Raw genomic sequence first — 25523 nt, 5'->3', positions numbered from 1 at the left:
CAAGGTGCATTACCCACGGGGGTGAGAGAGCTGCTGTAGACTGGGGGTGGGTGGGTCCCTCCCACCTAGCAGACCTGGGTTCAATCCCCACTGCTGACAAGTCATGCAGACAGATCATGTGATACACAGGAAAAAAATTAGACCAGACTCACCTACTGGAGTTGACAGTAGGAAGAGCCCAGGTGAGTTCCCAGGGATCAAGGCAGGGCCACTGTGCAGGTTCTAGGATCCTGGTTAGGATCCCACAGCATTGGACCTTTCCCATTTGACCTTGGAGGCTGCTTCACAGTCTGACGCCTCCTAGTCTAGTTTATTTTCCAAGTACCATCCCATTCCCGCTGGTTACTCCTCCTCCACTCCCTTCCTGCTCCTTGTTTGCAGACTGCTATACCCACTGGCCAGGGCTAACCCTTTGCAGGTTACCCACAGCAAGCTGGGTTGGAGAGAGAGTCCAACAGTTTGTGTGAATAAAACAAACTTTAATCATGTACAGCAGAAATTGGACAGCTTGTTCTTATATTAAACACGAGATTTCCTATATTACAATGTATTTACATTTGCATACTGAAGAGGTAAAGTGTCTAAGTGACTATTTTACAGTCCTTTTCTAATAAAACGTACATAGAAAGGGGGCAGGTAAGTACCCAGAAAGATCTGTTCTGAAGCCAGAGTACCATCCATTCATCTTGTGTCAGAGACTAGAGGCACAAGCTTTGACCTGAAACCCCTCCCCAGTTTGATCCACTGATCAACCTGAAAACCTCCCCTGGCTGAACCAAATGCCTAAACCCAACTGTTTTGTTACCATATGCTGCTAAAACAGCTGGTGTGTCTCACTTCAGACAAGGCTGCATTTCAATGCCAGGCAAAGTGATCCCTAGATTCACGATAAGTCAGCTAAGTAAGGTTTGCACACCACTCTTGCACATTTGCATGAAAAGTGCTGTATAAATGCTACATTGTTATTCCCGTCTCTGAGGGTCCAGCCAGGGTTTGGCCGCTCTTATCTGTACCTATGAACTGAGTGTGTTTCACAATCCTTATCACAAGGTGATACCAACCCCTTCCAGACATGTGGGTCCAGTACAACGCTGGCATGTGCTGTTTGGTATGGTATTGAGGCAGGTACATGCGTGGCTACTGTTGGGGGTGGCGGAGCGGATCAACCAAGGAATTAAATTGCTGAATTAGTGTCAAAAAGTCTTTGGACAGCTAATGGAACTGGAGACCTTGTGCTCTGGAGGGAGAATGTTCTTAATGCTCATGGGAAGAGCAGATGGCAACCCCGACTTATCAGTGTGATGGGCCTCTCTATGGCAGTTTCTTTCAGACTTCCTCCCCAGCCCCTGCACAAGTCTCATCCTAAAGGTCCCACTACAGTAGCTGAAGAGTCTCTTGCAGGTATTTTTAAGGCACACACCACCATGGTTTCTCAATGCAGAAGAGGGGTTCGGTAAGTAACAAGTCACACTGGAGAGGCAGTAATTTCTGGCTGAGAAATATCAGAACAAATCAGAAGGGGAAGCTGTACATTCACCAACCACGTATGCTGCCGCATGAACCCAGGGTCTAAGATGCAGACCACTGCAGGCAGGGAGCAGCTCTGTCCTGCCTGTCATTTAAAATGAAGGGAAGAATGCAAAATGGCTCCCAACACAATGCAAGACTCCTCATTTGAGGGATCTAAATCACAGATGGGATGGGGGCCTGAGCGAAGAGAGAGACAGTGAGAACAGAAAGTCTGTTAAAAAACACACCACAACAACCTGCGAGCCAGAGAAGAGATGAACGCTCACCTTACAGAGCAGGCTCAAGGTTCGAGTAGAAAGTTCCAGTGTAAATTCAGCTGTGTGCATTTGGATTTTTTTTTTCCTTTTTTTGCAGTGATTTCTTTACAAACAAAGAGGTTGAGAGGTAATTATAGATTGTTTCTCTTCTCTTATAAAAATTAATATTAAAAAAAGTTAAAATCCAGACCCTCCCAATCAAATAAAAAATAATCAAATGCACTCCAGTTAAAAGTTATGGCTTCAGAGTTACATAGCACAGATAACACCCTAACCATCACACAACCCAACCTTCTAACGTTGCCTTTAATGCTGCATTCAGTTCAGACACAGGACTCAGCCCTGGGCTATTTCTAACACTCACTAGGCAACATTCAAATCAATTCTACTTCACCCTGATTGGTTATTCAATTAAAATAAGATTCATGCAGTTACCCCCTCCCTACCCCACCCAAAGAGTTATACACAGCTGCTTCCAGAATAGGAGATATTTATATATGTATATTTAAAAGATGGACACGTATTTCCAATCCTAGTCGCCAATGGTCAGATCCTGCAGTGTGCCGAGTGCTCCTTGAGAGGTGCTGTGCACAATTGTTTTTGTGGGCACGGAGATCTTCACAGATCAGACCTTATGCTTGGCTCCAAGTTCTAGAGTGTTCCTGCCAAAGCCCTTTGAGAGATCCACGGGTTATGCTCCTAAGAGGCTGATATCCTGCATGTCCCTGTGGCCTGGTCCCCTCCACCCAGGGGTAGCGCCAGCTCCAATCTCTCAGACACGCTTCTTGTCTCCTTTGCATCCCTCCCGCGGATGGCTCCTCTGGCAAGGCAATCCTTCCATACTACCACACATTACAAACCAGGGTTTTCAAACCAAAAGCTTAAAATTTCAGGGACAAAAATCAGTACCCTGCTTTAAAAAGGAGAGGGATGGCAGTGAGGCAACTTGACAGAAAGATCCTGCAGCTGGTGTACAACTGGCAGGATAGAGCCCTGCTCCAGGAGAAAGAAGATCTGGCTGTAAGTAGCCTGTTCAAGCTAGATAATGCTCACTACTGGACAGGCAAGGCACCAGCACTTTAGACTTGCACATGCACAGGAAAACACAAACAGGAATGTGCGAACCTACAAGCAGATACTCTGCACATCTAAGGGGGACTGAGCAGGCACAGGGCACACATGGCTTTGCACATGCACACACTTGCACGCACACACACACGCACAGTCTGGCTTTTTGAATTTTTCAAGCTCAAAAGAAGGAGAAATGGTTTTATGAAGCCAATGCCTCTTCTGTGTGTCTGTGCCAGTCCCTGGAAAACCTGCAGGTATGGCAATACCACCATCCCTGTCCCTCCCCACTCCCAGGCCCTGAATGCTTCCCAACGAACGTGCCATATTCACTGGACTACACAGGGATTTCCATCAAAGAAACAAAAGTGATGGTCATGGCGAGATCCATCCACACAAATCCCTCTCAAGTCTCCACGCTGTCAGGAGGTGGTTATAAAAGGTTTCTGTTTGTTTCATACCCAAACCAGGAAAAGAACATTTCTTTTAATAGGCTCTCTTCTCCCTAGCTAGCAGCCCATAGGTCACACGGTCTGGTCAGTAGCAGTAGGTTGGGTAGAAACACGAGGTAGGCCTCAATCCCGGCGACTCTTATCATGGCAGCTTTTGGGCAGCTTCCTCATGCTGCAACTTGTGGGCTAGATCTTCACATCTTCCTGAATGCTGAGCTGCGAGAGTGTTTTCTTTATGCGGAGGGCCGTTAGCCGAGCTGCCCCATTGGCATACCAGCACTCGCGCATCATCTTGCCCATCACTCGTAATGCCTAGCCAGGAAACGGAGAGAAATGTCAGCCCTTTCCCTTTCAGAGAGTTCAGTTCCTTCTGCTAACACAGAGAATCAAACACTTTAAAGTGAATCCAGTGCTTGTGGAAGGGGCTGGCGCAACTGTGCCAAGACTGAAGCCCTTTGCTGATCCCCAGAATAGGCACAGCATGGGCAGCAGAATGCAAGCTCCCCATGCTACCCTGCCAGCATACTTCACCCTTCACCAGGAGGGATGTCCCTTCTACAGAGTCTCTTCATGGGCCATCTGATTCTTAGCCATTCCAGCAACATGGGAATGCGTTACTGCTAGTTTTTGTAAGGACATGGACCATTAGCAACTGCCGTGAGACTCAACTGTTTCACCCCATCTGCAGAATGGTGACAGCGAGGTTGTTCTGAGCATTACTTAACATTTGTATAGTGCTCTGAAAAAGTCAAGCATTAAGAGGAAGAGCAGTTACATTAAGAGCCCAAGAGCAGTTACAGGGTGACAAAGTTCACTCATTATTAGCCACTCATCCGATTTCCATCATATGCAACGTGGATGGAACACAATGGACTCGAAACAGACCTGCTATCCAAGTGCTGGGAACACACCTCTGGCCTTCTCCCCCGAGTCGAGTGCAAGAGTGACCACCCACTCTCTAGCCTCAGATGGGATCCTCAAGTCTCCACATTCACTTCCCCACACTGATTCTGTCCATGGACCCCAAACCCACCCTGGAGGGACCAGTCACTCCTGGCTGGAGTAGGGAAACCCAGCCTCCAGGCTTACTGAATTTGGAACTCAGTCCAGGCCTGAAGCTAAACTTTACCTATTCAGTGGACAGTGCATTTCAAAGGAAGACGACAGATCCTACCTCATAACTCTGCCACCAGTTAGGGATGTTGGGGCGCAGCTTCTGATCACACACAACCTTCCGCATCTCCTCAATGGAGGGGTCAGAGGGCACAAGGTCATAGTATGGGAGCTGATATTCTTCATGGATACCTAAGCATGGGAAGGGAAAATGTCATTCACAGAGAATGGAAATCACTACCACTTTCCCCAGAGCCACAATACTCCTCGCCTGGATGACATGACTTACAAAAGGGAAGAGTCAGCAATTCAGGGAAGCAGAATGCAAGTAACCAAACTGGGATTAGGTTAGACCAGTGGGGTTAGCGCCTCCCCTCTCCTGGGAAAAGGGCCAAGATAAGTGTACTGACCACAAGTGCTCAGGACTTAGTGGATATGAAAGACGGCACTTACAACAGGATGCCCATCCCTGCCCCCATCCACTACTATATGCTAGGACACTGGTTCAGTGTCACTGATTCATAGGGAAGCAACCTATGTACTGAATCAGCAACACCACTTCCCGCTCTAAGGTTTGGCTAAAGAAATAGAGGTGCCACCAACAGCACAGCTACCCATCACCTCTCACGTGCCTGGTCTATGGGCAGTCTTGAGTCTCTTCCCCACACCACCACCATCTTGGTGGCCATACTCTTGGGGGACATTGAAATAGTCCCAGGATACAGGGGTAAATGCAATCTCCACGACTGCCTGGAGGCCAAGTTATTCTCTAACTTTGGGCCTCAGTTAAGTCAAAGACAAGAGTTGTAAGGTGGTGGTGTTTTTTTTTGGGGGGGGGGGTGGGGGGAGACAGCAGTGGGGAGAAGCAGCTGAAAGCATATTACCTCCTGAACTGCACCTACGAGCAATCTCCCAATAGACCAGGCCAAGGGCATAGATATCAGCACATTTAAATGAATCAAAATGCTTCATGTTAATGGTTTCATCCAAGACCTCAGGGGCCATGTATCTGCAGCAAAGAAAAAAAAATGTAATTTCCTTGTCAGAGGGACTCTCTAGAAGACCATCAATGATGAATTCTCCATGTTTATTGTACACAACATGTGTTACCAGATACAGTGCTTGGATGCTGCACAGAAGTTTGACAATGAAAATAAAACTAAGCTCACTGATGCAGATGGAAGCAGGCACTGTGTTGAGAGCAAATAGAACAATAATCCACAACAAAAACCCCAAAAGAAAGAGGGGTGAAATAGGGAGACAGGAATGGTCAGAGGTGCACTGAGGCAAGGATAGCAATGACCCCTAAGGCTGGGATGGAGGTGAGGGAGGATGGAAGGACATAAGCAGAGGGAAGAGGCAGTAGGCTGTGACTGCTTAAGTACCTCAAACCTAGATTTATTCATAAATAAAAAAGCCACTAAATATTCTCCTTCGATACTCTGGAAACCCTGCCAATGCCTAAGACAGGAACTCTACCAACCCCCAGTGAGGCGCTCACGTTTTCTATACCAGTGGTTCTCAACCTATTTATCACTGTGGGCTGCAGCTTGAGAACCACAGTCCCCTATGTCCAGCACCCCCTGCTCAGAGACCCCTCCACAGAGCAGGGCTAGGCAGCAGGGACCAGAGTCCCCACCCCACAGCCTAAAACCTGGGGATGCTGCAGCACCCCCACAAACCCCTAGTTCCCAGTGCCTCCCCTCCCTGCAAACCTGCCCAGAGACCCATTCTCCCACACCCTGCCCCCCTGCAGCACTCACCAGCCCCCTGCTGCCAGGAGCACTCCAGCAGGCTGCCAGATGCTGCTGTCTCCCCTTCAGCTAGCCCTATCCCCTTTCAGACCACAGCAGCAAATTTATCTATTTATTTATTTATTTTTTAAGCACACCACACATGGCTTGAGAACTGCTGTTCTATACCCTCATTCTGATAGCACTGAACCTTGACCAGGAATACAGCTGAGCCCTCTCCCTACCGTTTGGTTCCAACCCTTTGATTTGGTGCAATATCAATGGTATCGGTAACAGAATCATGCCGGACAGCCAGACCCAGGTCAGCAATGGCACACATGCCGTTCTTCTTCACCAGGATGTTCTTGGATTTCAAGTCCCTGTGTGCAATCCCTGGTTTTCCTGATGGAGTAAAATAAGTCTCAATAGCAGATTTTCCTCTCTCACCTTAGGGTAGATCTACACTACCCACCGGATTAGTGGGTAGTGATCGATCCCCGAACATGCTCCCCGTCGACTCCAGAACTCCACCAGGGCGAGAGGCAGAAGTGGAGTCGATGGGGGAGGGATAGCTCAGTGGTTTGAGCACTGGCCTGCTAAACCCAGGGTTGTGAGTTCAATCCTTGAGGAGGCCATTTGGGGATTGGTCCTGCTTTGAGCAGGGGGTTGGACTAGATGATCTCCTGAGGTCCCTTCCAACCCTAATAATCTATGATTCTATGATAATCTATGATTCTATGAGGGGAGCGGCAGCCGTCGATCCCGCGCCGCGAGGACGCGAAGTCAGTCAATCTAAGATACGTCAACTTCAGCTACGCTATTCTCATAGCTGAAGTTGCGCATCTTAGATTGATTTCCACCCCACCCCCGACAGTGTAGACCAGGCCTTAATGTATCTGATCAGTGCAGACGAGCTGAACACAGAAAATGGAGGGACTGAGGCTGTCATCAAATCCAGAGTGAATTTGAATCTTAACATCACTATGCACAGTAGGATCTACAGCCCTATTCTTCTTCCAGTCTCTTATTTAAATTAAGCTCTCTACCAGTGAAAAGTGCTAAAAACACTAAAGAGCTTCCATTTACCCTCCAAGTACTATTTAAACTGCAGCAGACCCACTGCACCAGGTCTCTCATCCACACACAGAATCCCTGCTCTGAAGAGTTTACAATCTGTTTTGCTCTGCCATTGCCTATGCAAACCTCTTCTGTGCTCCCCATCCCAACCAGTGCAGTTAAATGTGTGTGCGCGCGAGAGAGAGACATGGACACCTGTCTAACAGGAGCTGGACCAAGACTAACTCGTTTCAATGACTTTTGCTCAAGACCAAACTGGCCTAGATTCAGTCCCCAGGTCCTTAAGGCACTTTTCCCCTTTCATTTTATGATTAAATCCCATCTCTCTCTCAGTACAAGGCACCCTGTGCATCATACAAGCCCCATGTTTCTGTCTTCACCTTTCCTGCTTTAGTCTCTCCAAAGACTGTCTAGTTCATGTTTAGGATACTTTGCTAGCACCCTCTTACCCTGAGTCCCCACAATCTCCATATGTAGGTGTGCCAAGCCACTGGCAGCAGACAGGGCCAGTTTAATCATTCCCTCAATGGTCACTGTGTATCTGTTGAGGTAATCAAATAGAGAGCCATGCTCATGGTAATCAGAGACAAGCCACAGCTGAGTCCAAGTCCCGTTATCTGCAGCAAGAGAAAAGGGGAGAGAGCAGCATAACATCAGCACTTAACGATGCATTTTGAACAAACATAGGAAGAGCTGCCAGATTAGGTCGACAGCAAGTCTGAGCAGACACGGGAAGAACTGCAAGGCAAAGTGTAATGATTACTTCTGGCACCTTAGTGCTATATATATTTAGTACATTTCCCAAACAGCTTTTCACATTACCTGTCACTGCTTCAATAGCTTCTACTATGAATGACGCAATGTTTCTGCTAGTGACAGCAGCAATTTTACGGATACTTCTCAGCAAGAAGGTGAGTTCTGTGGATTAAGCCCATACTCAGGGACAAAGGAAGTGCCGCTAAGCATTTCCCTGCACAGGCCAGGCTGTTCTCTATCCCTGTTTTAACTAAATTAAATTATTAGAATTACTTTGATCTAGCAAATACTTCCATTAACTGGAAAAAAGTGAAGAGCAGAACTGACCATGTTAAGAATGTTTTAATAAATAATTTAACTTACATTAAAACGTGAAGTCTTCTGAATACTCTTGTGCATTCAACTACTATGCAAGCTTCCTTTGTAACAAATTATGTCACACTGACAGCTTTAATAGTTTTTAAAGACAATTTTTTATTTTCTAGCTATTTTTATAATTTGGGGAAACGATCGTAATACTTTACAAAGATATTGATGGCTTTCTTTATCTATTTCATTAAAAAAAGTAAATCCTATACTAGAACATGGAACTCTGAGGAACCTATGGCCATTGGTGCTTTGGCTCTGAAGGCTGAGACAGCATTTTTACCTTTGTTATCTGCAGCAATAAACCCCAAGATGTTCTCATGTCGCAACATGACAGTCTGGTATATTTCTGCTTCCCTAAACCAGGAGCGCTCTTCCCGTGAAGAGAAGATTTTCACAGCCACATCACCTCCACGCCACCTGCCACGCCACACCTCCCCAAAGCGGCCTTTTCCAATGATCTCCTGCAGGACAATCGTTCGAGCCACAGTTCGCTGGACAAAGAGTGGCAAACCTGTGGGCAAGAGATTGAAAGAAGAATTCAGATGAGGGACACTCGAGAGATGCTGCAAGGTTTAGGGTTGTCTGGGTTTGATTTGATTGTATTTAGCAGTCCAAATAAAAACCCAAGATTCACCTCCGTGGTACCCAAGAACCATAATTCATTCTGCCAGGGATGGAAGCTTTTTGGCCCACAAGTACAAGTTTTCACAACTAGAAAATTTCATGTCCCTCCCTCACTGATTTGGGAACAGTGATCGGAAAAGAAGATCATTCTCATCCTTGGCCTTTCTTCCAACATATGAATCAGATTGTTATTGTTCTCTCCCCATTGCCAATCATTCACTGTAAGTCACTGATCACTTCAAAACACTTCTCTGTGAGCTCAGTTTTTATTCAGATCAACAAAATTCTGTGGACAAATATTCTGGAGAACAATCCTGCCCCATGTTCTGTAACCAGTTATTCTGACTGGAGTTGAAGTACTATTCTATACAGGTTCTTCTGCTGTGCTCATTGGTACACTATCTGAGCAACCACATGCATGTTGGACCATCTTTGTCAAAAGGAAGTAAAATATAATTTCTAAACAAAGTTACCCTAAACCTGCTACAACAAGACCAACATGTAAGGTCTTTCATCAGCAGTGGCAAATCAGCAAACTCAAATGGCTAGCTTTCTCTCTACAAGAAAACCAATAAGTCAACACACACTTATACAGACCTACAAAGTCTCAGTGGATTTACACCACAAGAGTCCTGCAATTTCTTAGCTGTTCCAAATCACTTTGGGTCAAGACCTGGCATACCACCTTGTGCTGTGATCCCATCAGATCTTGTAAGCTGAGCAGAGTCAGTGCTCACAGAGGGAGAGTTCTCTAAGGAACATCAAGAGGCTATATGTAAGAAGTGGAGAGAGCACTAAAATAAGCAACACCACAGCATTTGTTAAGGGGCTATTACACTGCTGTAGGTGCAGTCTTTCAGGCACGACACAAAGTTAGAGTCCTGACTAGCTCTGGTCATTAAAAATCCCATAAGCACACTTTGCACATGAGACGGCATTTAATGCTTATGTCCTGGCCAAATGCCTACCTGGGTAAGTTACATTGCAGGGGTAATCTGTGGAGGCAGAATGTTGATGGGATATACAATTCATTTCTTGTCCCAACCTGTCGTACAGTGTTGTGTGGTTTAACAGCACACAATTCCACCCCAGAGAGGATTCACATAAGTGCCCAGGAAGTGAACCTTGTGGGTAGTTCATTTACCACATTTTTGGGGGGATTCTTTGGGTTGAAGGGTGCTATATAAATGTAAAATCTATACACTAGCATCAGAGTTAGGAAACAATTTCTATAAAGAGAGACTGCCATTTCTCCACCCGCTTTGATGGAGATAGTATCATTTGAAAGCTGGTAACCTGTAGATGTGCAGTGAAGGTTGTTAAAAATTCAAAATTGGTTACAGAACCAAAACCAATCACATGAACCAGATGTACTGCATCCTGAGTCAAGGTAAGGTATCACCAGTTCACAACAGAAAGCAGGGACAGCTATATCTGATGTTGCATTAACAGGTAGATGGAAGTGTTTCCTGGGTAGGCTCTAGCTTTTATATACTGAAATCCACACAGACAACTTTAGGTAAATGTCAAATGACTCAATTATGATAGAGTGCCGTATCTCTTATGCATTCTACAATTCCCATCACCAAAGTATCCACGTGCTGATACTGGGCCACTGGCTTCACTGTCTAATGTACACTTGGATTAAGAACAAACACCAGTGACCCATTACAACTCAAGACTGTACATAAGGAAGGATAGCCAATGGCCTAATATTAGAACAGAGATATCCTGGTGATGAGCACTTCAGAATACAGGATTCCATTACAATTACATGTCATTTATTATTTCCAAAACAAAAGCAGCTTAGTACCTGAGCCAGAGCCAGAAGTGGAGAGATCATAAACTAGATCTTGCAGAGTCTTATCCTTGGACAGACACATTTCACAAGAGGGATCTTCCATGTCCAACCGCTGACGATTGTGATAAACTCGTTGGTGGTGATGAAAGACGAAAACCACTACGATCATGATGACAAACAAAAGGAAGACAGGCCCTGCAATCACTGCTACTAACTCCACAGGGCCCCAACTAGACTGAGATTCATTCTCTTTCACGTGACCTTTAGTGGGAGGAGAGAAAAACAACATTTTAAGCACAACCTGATTTCTTCCCCACACACACTCGAAACTCTGTAGGCAAGAGTCCCTAACTCCTTCTCTTAGAGCCCAAATTACTTTAACTCTGTCTCAGGACTCTGTAAAGGACATTCCAAGCAGCAACATTAATCCATTAGCTATTGCAAAGCAGAAGTAAACAGGTTGGGTAGGAATAACAGATGAGGAAGGTCATCACTTTTACTGAAACTGCAAGAAGCAGTTGATGACCCCACTTGAGCGCCCAGTTTAGGGTTTATTTTAGCGTATTTTAGGTCATGAAGTGAGACTATATTGGAACAAAAAACTGTAGACCAGTCTGCAGTGCATCTTCCATCTAAGCACAGAATACACCTCACTTATATGAGGAATAGCAGCTTTGTGTATGGGGGCCCTGTGCACCTCAACTTCCTTTTTATTCTCGCCCAGGAGGCTCCGTCTTGGATTAACCTAGCTTTCTGCCCTAGGCCTGGATGTGTTGCTCCCTCCCAACAGTCACTACTGCCTAATCCGCCAGATGATCACTTAAGTTCACTGCAAAGCACTCCTTCCCACCTTCCCCTCAAAATAAATTGGTCACTGCCTTCACTCAGCACTACAGCTAAAGCATTAAGTTGGCTATCATCAAAGCCAACTTTCTTAATAAAAATTATAGTGAAGGAGGATGGAATTATTCCTCACATGTAACAGCTAATGAGTCTTTAAAAACCAACAACTGGTGAAGGGTTTGAGATAAACAGAAAAAAAAATAGAATTCCCCTCCTATCTTGATGGATGATGGTACCATTCTGCAGTTCATGAGAACCCAGAGAAACTGCCCAGAATGAGGGAGATAAGCAGCATGTGCCTTCTCTGACACAAGAGCTCTGACTGAATGGGTTGTTGGGTTTAGTGTGCAGTTGCTGAGCATTACAGGGCAGATTATCTAATGTGGTGGTCCCTTCTGGCCTTGAACTCTGACAAGTCAGATTTCTTCAGCATTCTCATTCCAGGGCAGGTCTATTTCTATTGCACTCACTCAGAGTTCAAGCATCTCCCTGATTTTACTCTGAAGTGTAAAACCATGCTCTTGACTGAAAGAGGCGTTTCAGTCCCACAGGAAGCAATTCTATTGCTTAAAGAGCAGACTGCAGTACCACGCAATGCCACAAGGGGGATCTTAGACTAGTCCCAGGGTCTGCGCCTCATCCTTAGGCCGTCCTGGGCTTAGAGCGCTATGCAGAGACAGGACATCCATGACTGAGTGGCAGCAAGCAGAAAGAACCTAATTTTTCAAAGGACCTTTGGGGGGGGAGGGGAGGGGAAAGGGGGCACGCACTGCTGATGAGGTCGGAGACGTATGCTGTCTTGATCACATCAAACATTTGAAGGTGGGTGAACCAAAGGAGAGATCAGAGAAAATCCAATTTAGAGGCTTCTTCCCACCCTACAAACCGAATGGTGCAATGTAATAATATTTGCCTATCATCAGAGGATCTTAAACTGCTTCACCACCCTCTGGGAGGTAGACCACCACTATTCCCTTTTTGCAGATGTGAAGGAATTGCCTATGTTTACAAAAGCAAGCTAGTGGCAGAACTGGGAACAGGATTCAGGAGTCCTGGCTCCCTGCTCTAACTATTAGACAGTACCCCATCTTCAAGGAGATAACAGAGGATTTCTTTACTCACCACTGGGTACCCTTAGGTCAATTTCGTTGCAATAATCAGAGTAGCAGCAATGTGTGTTACGCAGATCTTCTGAACTCAGGCAGTAGAAGGGTTTTCCAGCAGGAATCAGCTCTGCTTTAGGGATGCAGGTCCGGATGTGGTGCTCAACTCCATCCAGGTTGGAGATGGAGACCATGCAAGCCCCATCTGTTTTACACGTGGAGTTTGCTTGATTGCAGTTGGAGCATGAACAGATCAAAGCTGCAGAAATCAGGACACAGAAACCTCCTTGAAACTGACCAGAGCTTTGAGTAGGAAAACTCACCTACCCTTGGGGTAGGACACTGATCATTCTAAGGCTTTGCTGAGACAGAACTGGCTCTAAGAGGGACCAATAATATTTGCTGAATGTTTCAAAGAGCTAGGGAACAGAGGGTTGTTTCAGGTTTTTTGGAAGGCAGTGGGGATTATAGATTCCCCATCCCCCTCTATTTCCATAACACAAAGAGCCACCCATGATAATCTGATCAATTTTCAGGCCATGCAATAGATCAGGGGTGGCCAACCCAAGCCTGAGAAGGAGCCAGAATTTACCAATGTACTTTGCCAAAGAGCCACAGTAATACGTCAGCAGCCCCACATCAGCTCCCCCACTACCCAATCCCAGTGCCGCCCATCCACCGGCAGCCCCACAGATCAGCACCCCTCCCGATCAGCTGTTTCATGGCATACAGGAGACTCTGGGGCGGAGGGGGTAGAGTGAAGGCACAGCAGGCTCAGGGGAGGGGGCGGGAAGGGGTGGAGTGGGGGCAGGGCCTGTGGCAGAGCCAGGGGTTGAGCAGTGAGCACCCCCTGGCACATTGGAAAGTTGGCGCCTGTAGCTCCAGTCCCAGAGTTGGTGCCTATACAAGAAGCCATAGGTTGGCCACCCCTGCAATAGATAACATGCATTCAGCTACAGAAGACAGTTGCCACTGAACAATGCTGGAGTCTGCCAATGTGAATTAGGCCAGGCCAGCCCCCACCCCCAATGAGGCACTTAAAAAGAAGGTAAGAAATTATAAATGGTGCATAAAATCTGAAAGGTGAGGGCCTTAGGGGGCAACTATCCTGCCAATTCCATTTCCTGATAAATATATTCATAATGGCTGGGCCTCTGTCTTAATTGCTAACAAGGGGGGGACTGAAAAATTGGGTCTGTTTTTCTGGTAGCATCTAATTATTAAGCCATTCCCCATTCATGAGTCAAGGTTCAGAAATAGTTTTTCTAATTGAATTTATTATTAATTAAAGACAGTGCTGGAGTCTCAAGACCTGTCAATCCTTAGACCAGGTTCTGCACCAAGGCATACTTCTCCACCAATCTGTTCCAAACCTGACCCGGGGGTGGGGGAGAGCCGCATTAGGGCTGAAAAGGAGTTCAGTGCCCTTAGTTCTTGAGCCTTCATTGAGATTACAAACTAGCGTCCCAACTGTAACATGGACATCCATCCACTACCGATCAGACTGAGACTCACCGTCTTATTTCACAGAACAGAACTGTTCAGTGACTTAACATGTGGTTTTCCTAACTAAGATTGGGTTCAGATCCGTGATAAGAGGCAAAAAGCTCTGCATCCCATTAATGTTCTCCTGAGCCAGTCAATTCTTCACTAGCTGTTTTCTGATTTGACAGACTATCTTGGGTTAAATACATTTCTGGCTTCTTGCGATCGATAAAGAGCCCCTTCACTCTTTACCCAAACAAACTCCAAAGACAGATTTTCACATCTCAGCCTCCCAGCTGTCATCATTTCTCTCTCAAGCTGCCTGAAAATCTGCAGCCAAATCCCTGGCCAATGCCATGCTAGGAAACAAAGGGAATTTAACTATGCTAGGAAGAAGGGTGGGAACCGTTTAATATCACGTACTACTTTCTTGGGCATTCATCAGATCCCGTCTCCCTGGAGGGATTCGGAAACATGTACATACCTGCTGCAGAGATGGTTTTTAAGGCAGAAAGTTTAAAGTAACATTTAAAGCATATAAATGAGAGCAACAGTTACCTGTCCCCCACTCAAACAGACTTGGAGGAATTTGCTGTTGATTTTATCCCCCACTTTACAGATATTGTGGATGAGAAAAGTCACCACACTGGACTACACTATACTTTGCACACTCCAATGTCAGTCACCTTCCTGAGGTGTGACTGGAACTCACAGCCTTCAGTTATACAATCTCAGGGGATGAACAGATTTAACAAGCCAAGTAGGTCAAGATTAGATGTCTTCCATCCAAATACTGACCTACGAAAATCCAGGGTGCTGCAAGAAGGATCTCCTCCTTCTGAATCAGCACTGAACCCAAAGCGCTAATGTAGTGGACAAGAATGCAAAACAGGTCCTGATCACTTGTGGTCAGGATAATTTCATGACACATTAAGACAGCATCCTGGCTAAATCCTAATTTGGATAATTACATTAGAAGTCCCTCTATTTTCCCTGAAGTGTCAAGAGGACACTTAATTTTCTCTTTCAGACTGTTGCTGTGAGCTATTAAACAGCTGTCATATTCCACCTTAGAGGCAGCTGTAGCAATTTAGATGAATTAAACTGGATACTGATTTTGTGTGAACCAAGAACTATACAATGTAAAATAGGACAAGAGATTGAAGACCAGTTAAATACTAAAAACCGATGAGAAAAAAGTGACTTTTCTTCCCAAGAGCACTTCATAAGTGGTAAACATAACTTAGCATTTCTGTTCTGGGTCTAGCACAGATAGATATCCACAGGCCTCATTTCTATTTTGGGGGTGGGAAAGAGAAACTGAAGACTTAAAGGGCTTGGCTACACTGGAGAGTTGCAGCGCTGGTGGTGGCTTTACAGCACTGCAACTCACTCACCATCCACACTTGCAAGGCACATACAGTGCTGTATCTCCCTGGCTACAGCGCTGGCTGTACTCCACGTCTGCCTGGGGAATAACGACTGCAGCGCTGGTGCTGCAGCGCTGGGGTGCCAGTGTAAACAGTGATTAATCTTACTACGCTGTAACTGACCTCCAGAATTTTCCCATAATGCTTTTAACTAAAGAACTCTCTTTGTTTTGTTATGATGCCTCTTTGTTTTGTTGTGAACTTGGTGCTCCGGGAGCTGCTTATCTAAAAAACAAACAGCGCCTGTTTGCTGTGAATGCGGCAGGCAGGGGGATGAATGTCCACAGCTAGTATTTGCTTGAGGAGAGAAACAGCAGGGGGGACGGACGAACAGGGAAGGGAGTCCGTCAGAACAGCTGCTTATCTGGTCTGCAGGCTATTTGCATTTAAGAGTGAATGAGGGGTCAGGGAAGTGGTCAGAATTTGCAAGGCAGGGAGCTGACAGTGTCGGCTCCAAAAATCCACTCTCTCTCCCCCCCCACACACACTCCCTGTCACACTCCACCCCCCTTTTGAAAAGCACGTTGCAGCCACTTGAACACTGGGATAGCTGCCCATAATACACCACTCCCAACACCGCTGCAAATGTGGCCACACTGCAGCACTGGTAGCTGTCAGTGGGGCCACACTCCAGCGCTTTCCCTACACAGCTGTACAAAGACAGCTGTAATGCCCAGCGCTGCACACCTGCAAGTGTAGCCAAGCCCAAAGACTGGACTTTTCTGAGATGGGCAAGAGGCACTGTTTCTATAATATGCTGCTGAAAGGGGACCTGCTTTTATTATTAAAAAAGGCAAAACAATCGCTAAGGTTTGGCTTGACAAAACAACTTGAGTTCCCGATCTTCATTTTCCACCGCTCATTAGAATACTGTCTCATTCCAAGTGAATCACTTTTGAGGACCATACTCATGCAGACCAAGGTTTGTTATTACTGGGTTGTTACAAAAACAATATTGTAGAGAAGAGAAAGCAGAAGGAGCACATTCCATCCTTCAGGTATCATTAAAAGGACAATTAAATATAATCTTTGGGAAATGCTTCCTTCACTATGTTACCAATACATCACGGATTATCAATGAACAGAGAATTTAAACACTTTTTCACCATTCATGCTGTTTCTCTTTTACATTTAATTCAGCTTGGACACAAAACTAAAACCGTCAGGTTTACTCTATTTCTAGTTAGTTTTGTTCCCTGGCTCTACAAGGCTGTGATGTTTGTGTTTCCAACTGCGGAGGGAATTTTTTAAATAGGTCCTCTCCATTCTGTCTGGAAATTAGCGATCCTGTGGCATTTCACTTTTTAGAAGTAAAAAGGTGTGCCCTAATGACGCTGGCCAAGATTTGTCCACAGGCTGTTGTGTGCTGATTGTCCAGCTTGGCTGCAAACCTCCTCACCAGAGATGGCTGTGCATTTTAGTGGCATGTAACATGAAGGGATTCTTGTGTTTACATCTGGGAACCTTTAGAATAAAAGGAGCAGTATGAGAGTAAGAGAAGTTATTTCTCAGTGAAATAATGTATACACTTCTATTGCACCTTTCATGAGAGGACCTCAAACTTTGCAAACATTCAGCTTCACGATCCCTATGCAGCAGGTGACCTTTAACCCCATTTTACAGAAAAGTAAATGGAAGCAAAATGCCCCAGACCACACAGAAAAATCAGTGTCAGAACTGGGAATAGAATCTGAAGTCCAATTCCTATCCCCCGTTCCTAACATTATACTACTTTCCCTTCCTAAATGTCTGAATGTGTCTCTTCTTCTCTTTTATGAAGAAGTCCAGTACTTGCATGTATAGATGCATGCAGCTATCCTTAGAGCAAAATGGCCAGCTAGAACATCGTTTTTCTGCAAGTGCCCCATACTGGCCAACTGTAGGAGCTGCAGCAATAACGGCTCCGATGCTGTTTTCCAGGGCCTGGGCAATTGGCTGTTTTCCAGGGCCTCTCTGCATTGATGCCTGGAGGGAAATAGGGGAATTAAGAGATGCCAGCACAAACAGAATTACAAGGCAACTCGTGCAGTTCTAGCATTTCAAGTTCTGATTAACCAGAAGGGAAAGTTCTTCTTACATCAATAAAACCAGGAGCAAAACCCAGTATTTCTAAAAGAAAAACTACAATTCTTTCACCTTGGATAGTGTTCAAAACCCAACAGGTATTTGAAAGCTGAACACAAGCTCCTTTCAAAGCAAGATTCTGAGAGCAGCTGGGGATGTTTGGGCAAGTCAAAAGGAGAAATGACTGAAAAAAAGAAATTTTCACACTAACAGCTATCTTTTTCTGAAGAAAAGGCTCTTATTGAGCAAAATATATAATCTACTTAAATAGAAGAATTGACTGGGCTAAACAAAATTGACTGGACAAAAGAAAACAAAACGACAGTTCACACAATTGGTGTCTTTAGTTCCACTAAAGTGCCTAGGGATGAGTTTGCATGAAAGGTGTGATAGACGTTGGCAGTGGATTCTGTTATATCTGTTCAGTACACTGTCTTTTTGACATTCTGCTCAAAGACAAACCCAACCCTAAAGAAGCTGTTTAAACAAGTGTAACATTAAGCGGCAGAACCTCAGAATGAAAGCTTTGTTCTCACTCTAAAAGATAGATCAGATCTGTATTTATGCTGAAGTGAACTGTCACTGTGATTTAATCCAAAACTGAATGCGGGTGGTCATGACATCAATTGGAGGGGTGGGGGAGCTCCTCCAGTTCCATTCCTAATATATATATATTTTTTAATTGCACACAGGCAGTCAATCAACACTGCAATAGGAGGATTTAGAAGAAAGTTAAGGAATCCCCCCTTTTTATCGCTTGGTTTATGAAAAGAATTTTAATCAAGAGCTATACCAGCACCGCTGGAACTGATGGACTCTGAGCAACAGCTCTCATGTTCTCAGGAGGACTGAAAGATCTAGGCAGAAACACCACCACTCTTGAGATAGAAAGATGGCAGATGATACCAGGCTGGGAAAGGTTGCAAGCACTTCGGACAGGATTAGAATTCAAAATGATCTTGACAAAACAGGAGAAATGGTCTGAAATAAAACAGGATGAAATTCAACAAGGCCAAATGCAAAATACTACACTTAGAAAGGAATAATCAATTGCACAAATACAAAATGGGAAATGACTGCCTAGGAAGGAGTACTGCAGAAAAGGATCTGAGGGTTAAAGAGATCAGAAACTAAATGAGTCAACAATGTAATACTGTTGCAAAAAAAGCAAACATCATTCTGGGATGTATCAGCAGGAAGTTGTAAGCAAGACAAGAATTCTTCCACTCTACTCAGCACTGATAAGGCCTCAACTGGAGTACTGTGCACAGCACTGGGCACCACACTTCAGGAAAGATCTGGACAAACTGGAGAAAATCCAAAGGAGAGCAAGAACAATGATTAAAGGTCTAGAAAACATGACCTACAAGTGAAAAAATTGGGCTTGTTTAGTCTGGAGAAGAGGAAGGGGGGACACAATAACAGTCTTCAAGTGCTGAAAAGGTTGTTATAAAAAGGAGGGTGATAAGTTGTTCTTATCCACTGAAGACAAGACAAGTAGTAATGGGCTTAAATTGCAGCAAGGCAGATTTAGGTTAGACATTAGGAAAAACTTGACTGTAAGGGTAGTTTAGTACTGGAACAAAATATCTAGGGAGGTTGTAAATTTCAATCATTGGAGGTTTTCAAGAACAGGACAAAACTAGCAGGGATGGTCTACATAATACTTAGTCCTACTGCAGTGAAGGAACTGAACTAGATGTCCTACTAAGGTCCCTCTGAGTCCTACATTTCTGTGATTTTATGGGCAGCAGTAGTGCCATCTCTGGTATTGGCAGGATTGTTTTGTCAATCCTGCCAACTGGTCTACTCGACTCTTTTATTAGTGGGCTAGTGTAGACAAGGCTCTTGCAGCCTTTTAATAAGGATGTCATTTAACCCTTCTCAGACCAATCTACATAACACACCAGCTAACACACCAGCAACCACTGGAACCTTATCTACTCTAGAATGCCTACTAAAAGAATTAACCCTCAAGTATCTGTATGAGGTAAGCAGGCCCACCCACATCAGCAAACACACACATAGGCTAAAGTTGACCTGCAAAGAAAACAACAATTTGCTCCCTCTGTTGCTTTTTTATATTTTATGATTGAGAGGCATGTATGCATGCACGCACATCGGAAAAAGAAATAAGTGCCTTTCAGGCCTTCACTATACACTACAATGAAACAAAAATGGGACACAAAAATCAGTGTGTCACCTGTAAATGACTTGCCCAAGGTCAGACCGTGAGTCCACTGCAGGACTAAGAACAGAATCCATCGTTCCTATCTGCCAGTCCCATGCATAAATTGTGTCATGCATGGGGCAGAATGACAGTGGTTGCAAGTCTAGTGGCTGTTCAAGGACGCAATGAAGGTTTCATTCTCAAAACATAAGGACAAGGGATACTCAAGACTAATCTAATAGATTGCGAAGTTGACACACTTTGCTAAAATCCAGTGTTCAAATCAATGAGAGACAATTATGCCAGATAAAATTTTGGTCACTGTCATCAAGTTGGCCAGACCTTGTTAAAGTTAAACAACAACTAGGCAGAAGACTTGTTGTTTTAAATTTAAGAGTACAGAAAATCAGTCTAAAAAAAATCAAGCTCACGTCCATGCTAGTTCCTGATACATCTCACTACTTTCATCATGACCACTGCGACTCTCTGTGCCCAGAGCAGCCGGCATTACCAAGTCCAAGTTCTAGAGTCTGGTAGGTACAGAATGCTGCTGCTCACCCTCTCTCTCATACTAAAACAGTAGCACACCACTGTCGATTCTCAAGCCACCTCACTTGTTCCACATTAGAGCTCAACTCTAAAACAAATAACCCATGTACCCATTCCAGCCTCCTTCACAGACCTTGTTTCTTTACTCTTCCAGCAAGTGCATCCCTCTGTTCTACCACATAATCATGACAGGATTGGTGCAAGAGCCTTCTCTTCCGTTGATGCCACCATTTGAAACAGACTTCCTACATTTTGGTGCCTCGTCAACTTTCCATCTACTTCCAAATCTCATCTGCAAATGTCTCTTGCAATTGTTTCTTAAATCTGCTTTCCAATTGCTATTAATTTTACATTTTACTTTGTTACCACTAGTTAATGCTTAAATCATTTTCTAGATCATATTAAAAATTTTGTAGAAACTAGAAATTACACTAGAATCAATGAAGTTAGAAATAAAAAGGGCCAACAGAAAAATTGGGTGCATACGACCCCAGAAGCTGGCTACAGTACTCTGACAGAGGCTGAATTGGATATTAAAGCAATGCTACTGAATGGAAAACATACAGGGGGAAAATGCAGTCGGCATGCACTTTCTATTACAGTGAGCAGTTGTCACTGTGCAGTACCAACCTCTATTACAAAGTGACAGCCTCTGAGTGGACTGACTTATTTCAATTCACTTCTTTAAAATGCATTGTTATTTGAATACATTGAATGTTAATTAAAATAAGGCCTGATGTCTCTGTGATTGCTGTTCTTCAAGTCAGAAAACGAATGCTGGATCTGTGTTCCCACACCCCCACTCTAGCCTTAACTAATTTTAAATTTTTTAAATTTGTTATGAGAACAATACGTTTAATGAAGCCCAAATCCGTGCTTCAGTATTAGAAAAGCTTCTTCTAAAAGTCAATTCTATAGCAAAGCAAAGATGTTCATCAGCCACTGATAGTTCTTAGGGCCCAAACTCTGACAGTTATTGATGTGATGTATTAAAAATATTGTTTATCATTGTAAGTAGCCCAGAGGCTTAAGCAACAAGCATGTATCTAAATAAAAAGGTTATTGCTGAAATAAATAGGACCTAAGAGCCATCCCACCACTGCACATCTACCCACACTCTATGACCTGACTTACAATATTTACTGTTAGTGGGGGTTTCAATCACAGAAATTCCCTCATCACAGCTTACTCCACTGGAATGCACAAACAAAAGAGAACTTAATTCTCTTGTTCCACTCGGATGATTACTCCCTGGACACACGGAGAGAAACCATTCCCACTAGCTGACACCCTGTGAACTTTGTTTGCTATTACAGAACTGACGTTTCACTTTACTCCTTTCGCAACAGTGGTTTCCGGTGCATCCACTGCTGGCAACAGATTGTGTACCCGGAGAAAAAAAAAGTCTGAGTCGTCTGGCCAAGTGGTTTAAAAGAGTTCATGAATGCCTGTTGGCCAGTTTAATTCCCAGTTAAAAAAAAATCTTTCTTGTAGAGTTCTAAAATGAATTATGTACCACTCAGAGCTAGTCTGATTTAATTGGGTAAATGTATATTTTAAGCAGGTGTTAGTCACAGGATCTACCTGTGGAAGATTGTTGACTGCAGAACATTTTAGTGCTTTATTCAAAGGAAGCAAACAAAAAAATCCCACATAACACTATACTAGAGATAACCAGGGAGGGAGGAGGAGGGTGTTTTTGTAAGTCTTATTTACTAATGCATATAGCACTTTACATCTTCAAAATGCTGTGTGAACTAGGGTCTTGTTACAATGCACAATGAAACAGGAAACTGTTCGATTCTCAAGTAAAACACATATAGGTTGCAACAGAAAGCTTCTGAGACCTTGTTTGTGAAGGCACACCAAGTTTACATAATGGCTTCTTAAGCAGCCAACAGCCTTAGATTCTGTGTGGAATAAGAAATGGCAGGGAGTGTAGAAAGATTGTCTCCTATAATCTTTTTGTGCTGTTCTACAGAATTAGTTGCTTGTTCACATAACTATCCTTCCACAAACACCAGGACCTACTCACACCTTCTTCCCTGTCCACAAGACCATACTGCACTAACACCTTTCACACAGCATGAATGAAAACAAAAGATGCTTAATGGAAACATTAGCCAGCTATACAAAGTACAATATCAAAGCTACAGATAATCAGGTTAATTTCCACAAAACACAGGAAGTCAATTATCCATTTCCTGTTTATTTTTATATGCACAAACTTTATGGAAGATGCAAGATGAAGACCTTTGATAGATTTCAAAGAGGGTGGCTGATGCAAATTTCTACAGCTATAGGTCATTCTGAGTTTTTAAAAAACCCATATACCTATCCTCTACCCAAGTGCATCTGTATTAACAGCAACTTAATCGGAAATGTCAAATACATTATCTGCTGCTTCACAGATTAGCAACACACATGAGCCAGTAAAGACCCAAAGTTTTACAATCTGATATAGGCAAAATGAGCTGTGGGTCTTAATTCTCATTGGAGACCTATTCAAATTATACACAAGCAGCTATCCCTATTAACATTCTTGTGGGCAATTTTCCAGAGGCCAAGAACTGAATGGGCCATGAAGAAGCAGCTACCCTCTGCCCCCAGCTTAGAGGCAGCCAGGGCTGAAGCAGATTGTCAGGAAAGCTAGTACTATACTAACTCAGTGAATAAATAGAAGGAAGGCATCAGTCTTCAGCCTAATCAAGCTGATGCCTTTCACCAGCACAAGTTTCAGTTTGTTTATTTTTTAAATCAAAGCAGCAGCACTTGGCCTTAAGTAAAAGGATCCGCACAGGTTAAAAGAAATAACACCCGATAAAACCACACAGAAACAACAACTGAGAATATATTTCCTCCAGCCCCATAGTGGAAATTTACAAATGTTGCAGTACTGAAAGTGGTTTGGAAGCTTCTGGCCTCCTTTACAAAGGTACCATTCCTCCCACAATTACTGGGAGCTGGTCCCCAGGAGTGTGAGGCTTTGGAAAGGAGCCATTTTAAAATATAATTCAAGGGAAATAATATTAAAACCTCTGATTTTAATTCCTAAAAAAATAAAGATGCTGTGCACCTAAATTTGCATAACAATCAGACCACCCCACACATTCTGCACAGACTCTAGAGTAACATAGTGGTACTTCCAGATACCAGCACCCCCCTCTCTATTCATGTGTCAATCCTGGTGGGTCGCCAAGCAGACCCAGGTATAAATACATGAAAAGACACTTGGTAAGGCAACTCGCATCTTTTCATGTATTTATACCTGCTCCTGTATTTTCCACTCCATGCATCTTATGAAGTGAGTAGTAGCCCACGAAAACTTATGCCCAAATAAATTTGTTAGTCTCTAAGGTGCCACAAGGACACCTCGTTGTTTTTGCTCATTCAGACTAACACGACTACCACTCTGAAACCAGACAGACCCTATAAACCAAGGCAATACAAGCCCTGGAAACTCCATAGATCAAAGACAGAGAATTTTGAGACACCACTAGCCACCAATATGAGGTAGGAGGAGTCTCCTACCCACAAATATCTGTCCACTGAGAACAAGAGAACCCATTCCCTGCACAGCTCCCCAAATTGCCCTATTATCTAAAGAGGGTGATCCCTATGGTGAAGCATTTTTCCACACCCTTAGTGAAGGCAGCCTACCAAATCTTCCATGGTAGAGTCCTACAAATCTTTATTTCCCTTCTATGCTTCCAAAGACACAAAAGGAGCATTCCAAACCTCCCCACCACAAAGAGGAGAACCTACACCTTCATGGAAGGTCCCCCAATACACACACAAACCCTGTGACACATCCAATTCCCCTATCACCCACCTAGGCTATGTAGCTCCTCAAATTCCCCCTTGCAAAGTACCCTCAGTCCCCACAGCCCATCAGTCTCCTGCCAGACTCTGATAGAGTGGGTTCCAGAGTCTCCTCCTAGCCCTGGACCTCCTTAACCTCCATGAGAATTAGGCTCCCTCCACTAAATACGGTATCAACCCAGCCTCTCTGTCCCATCCCCATGTCTCACTTATGAAAGTTAAGCCAAGGTCCCCAATCCCTTCCTCCCACAGACATGCCCCACCAAGGCAACCATCCCATGCAATCCTCCCTACCCCCGCCCCCAGGCAACACAAACCCCAGGCACTCCCCCCAATGCTCCTCAGCCCTCTGGGCAACACAGACCCCAAGCACCCCCCACCCAATCCCCCTGCCCCAATCCAGACAACACAGACCCCAGGCTCTCCCCCAGTCCTCCCTGCCCCCCCAAGGCAACATATCCCAGGCACTCCCATGCAATCCTCCCTGCCACCCCTCTCCCCCAAGGCAACACAGACCCCAATCCCCCTGCCCCACCCCAGGCAACACGAACCCTAGGCGCTCCTCCCCAGACAACACAGACCCCAAGCACCCCCCACTCAATCCACCCTGCCCCCAGACAACACAGACCCCAGGCGCTCCCCCAATGCTCCCCAGCCCTCCAGGAAACACAGACCCCCAAGCACCCCCACCCAATCCCCTGCCCCAACCCAGACAACACAGACCCCAGGTGCTCCCCCAATGCAACACAGATCCCAAGCACCCCCAATCCACCCTGTCCCCCAAACAACGCAGACCCCAGGCGCTCCCCAATGCTCCCCAGCCCTCCAGGCAACACAGACCCCAAGCACCCCCACCGAATCCCCCGCCCCCAGACAACACAGACCCCAGGTGCTCCCCCAAACAACACAGACCCCAGGCGCTCCCCACAATTGTCCCCACCCCCGCAAGGCAACGCAGACCCCAGGCACCCCCCACCCAACCCCCCTCCCCCCGTTCACAGCCCCCCAGCCCAGCACCCCCTCAAACCTACCCCCGCCCGCGCCCCCCGGGGTCCCCCCGAGCCGCCGCGCTGCTCCCGGGGCCCGGCCCGGCCCCCGCACTCACCCCGGGCTCCCCCGGGCCCGCCCAGCAGCAGCAGCAGCAGCAGCAGCGCGAGCGCAGCCGCCGGCCGCGGCGAGCGCGGGAAGGGGCCGGCAGCGCGAGCCGACTCCGCCATAGCAACCGCCGCAGCCTCGCTCCCGTCCGGGCCCGGCCAGCGCGAGAGACCGAGCGCGAG

At 45.3% G+C, this 25523-nt stretch overlaps 1 protein-coding gene across 1 annotated transcript; it reads right to left on the bottom strand.

Moving 5' to 3' along the window:
• Positions 1-458: 458 nt before the first annotated feature.
• Positions 459-25523, bottom strand: ACVR1B (activin A receptor type 1B). Its single transcript, XM_039514258.1, has 9 exons — positions 25352-25523; positions 12746-12985; positions 10793-11041; positions 8636-8866; positions 7680-7847; positions 6399-6555; positions 5305-5429; positions 4482-4612; positions 459-3619 (listed from the first exon to the last, which is right to left on the bottom strand). Exons 1-9 carry the CDS (start codon positions 25461-25463, stop codon positions 3494-3496), a joined length of 1539 nt encoding a protein of 512 aa, XP_039370192.1. The 5' UTR covers positions 25464-25523; the 3' UTR covers positions 459-3493.

The sequence above is a fragment of the Mauremys reevesii genome, linkage group 25 (genome assembly GCF_016161935.1).
Source record: "Mauremys reevesii isolate NIE-2019 linkage group 25, ASM1616193v1, whole genome shotgun sequence".
Taxonomy (NCBI): domain Eukaryota; kingdom Metazoa; phylum Chordata; order Testudines; family Geoemydidae; genus Mauremys; species Mauremys reevesii.
Note: the sequence above shows the minus strand (reverse complement) of the source record. Positions and strands in the feature narration are given on the sequence as shown.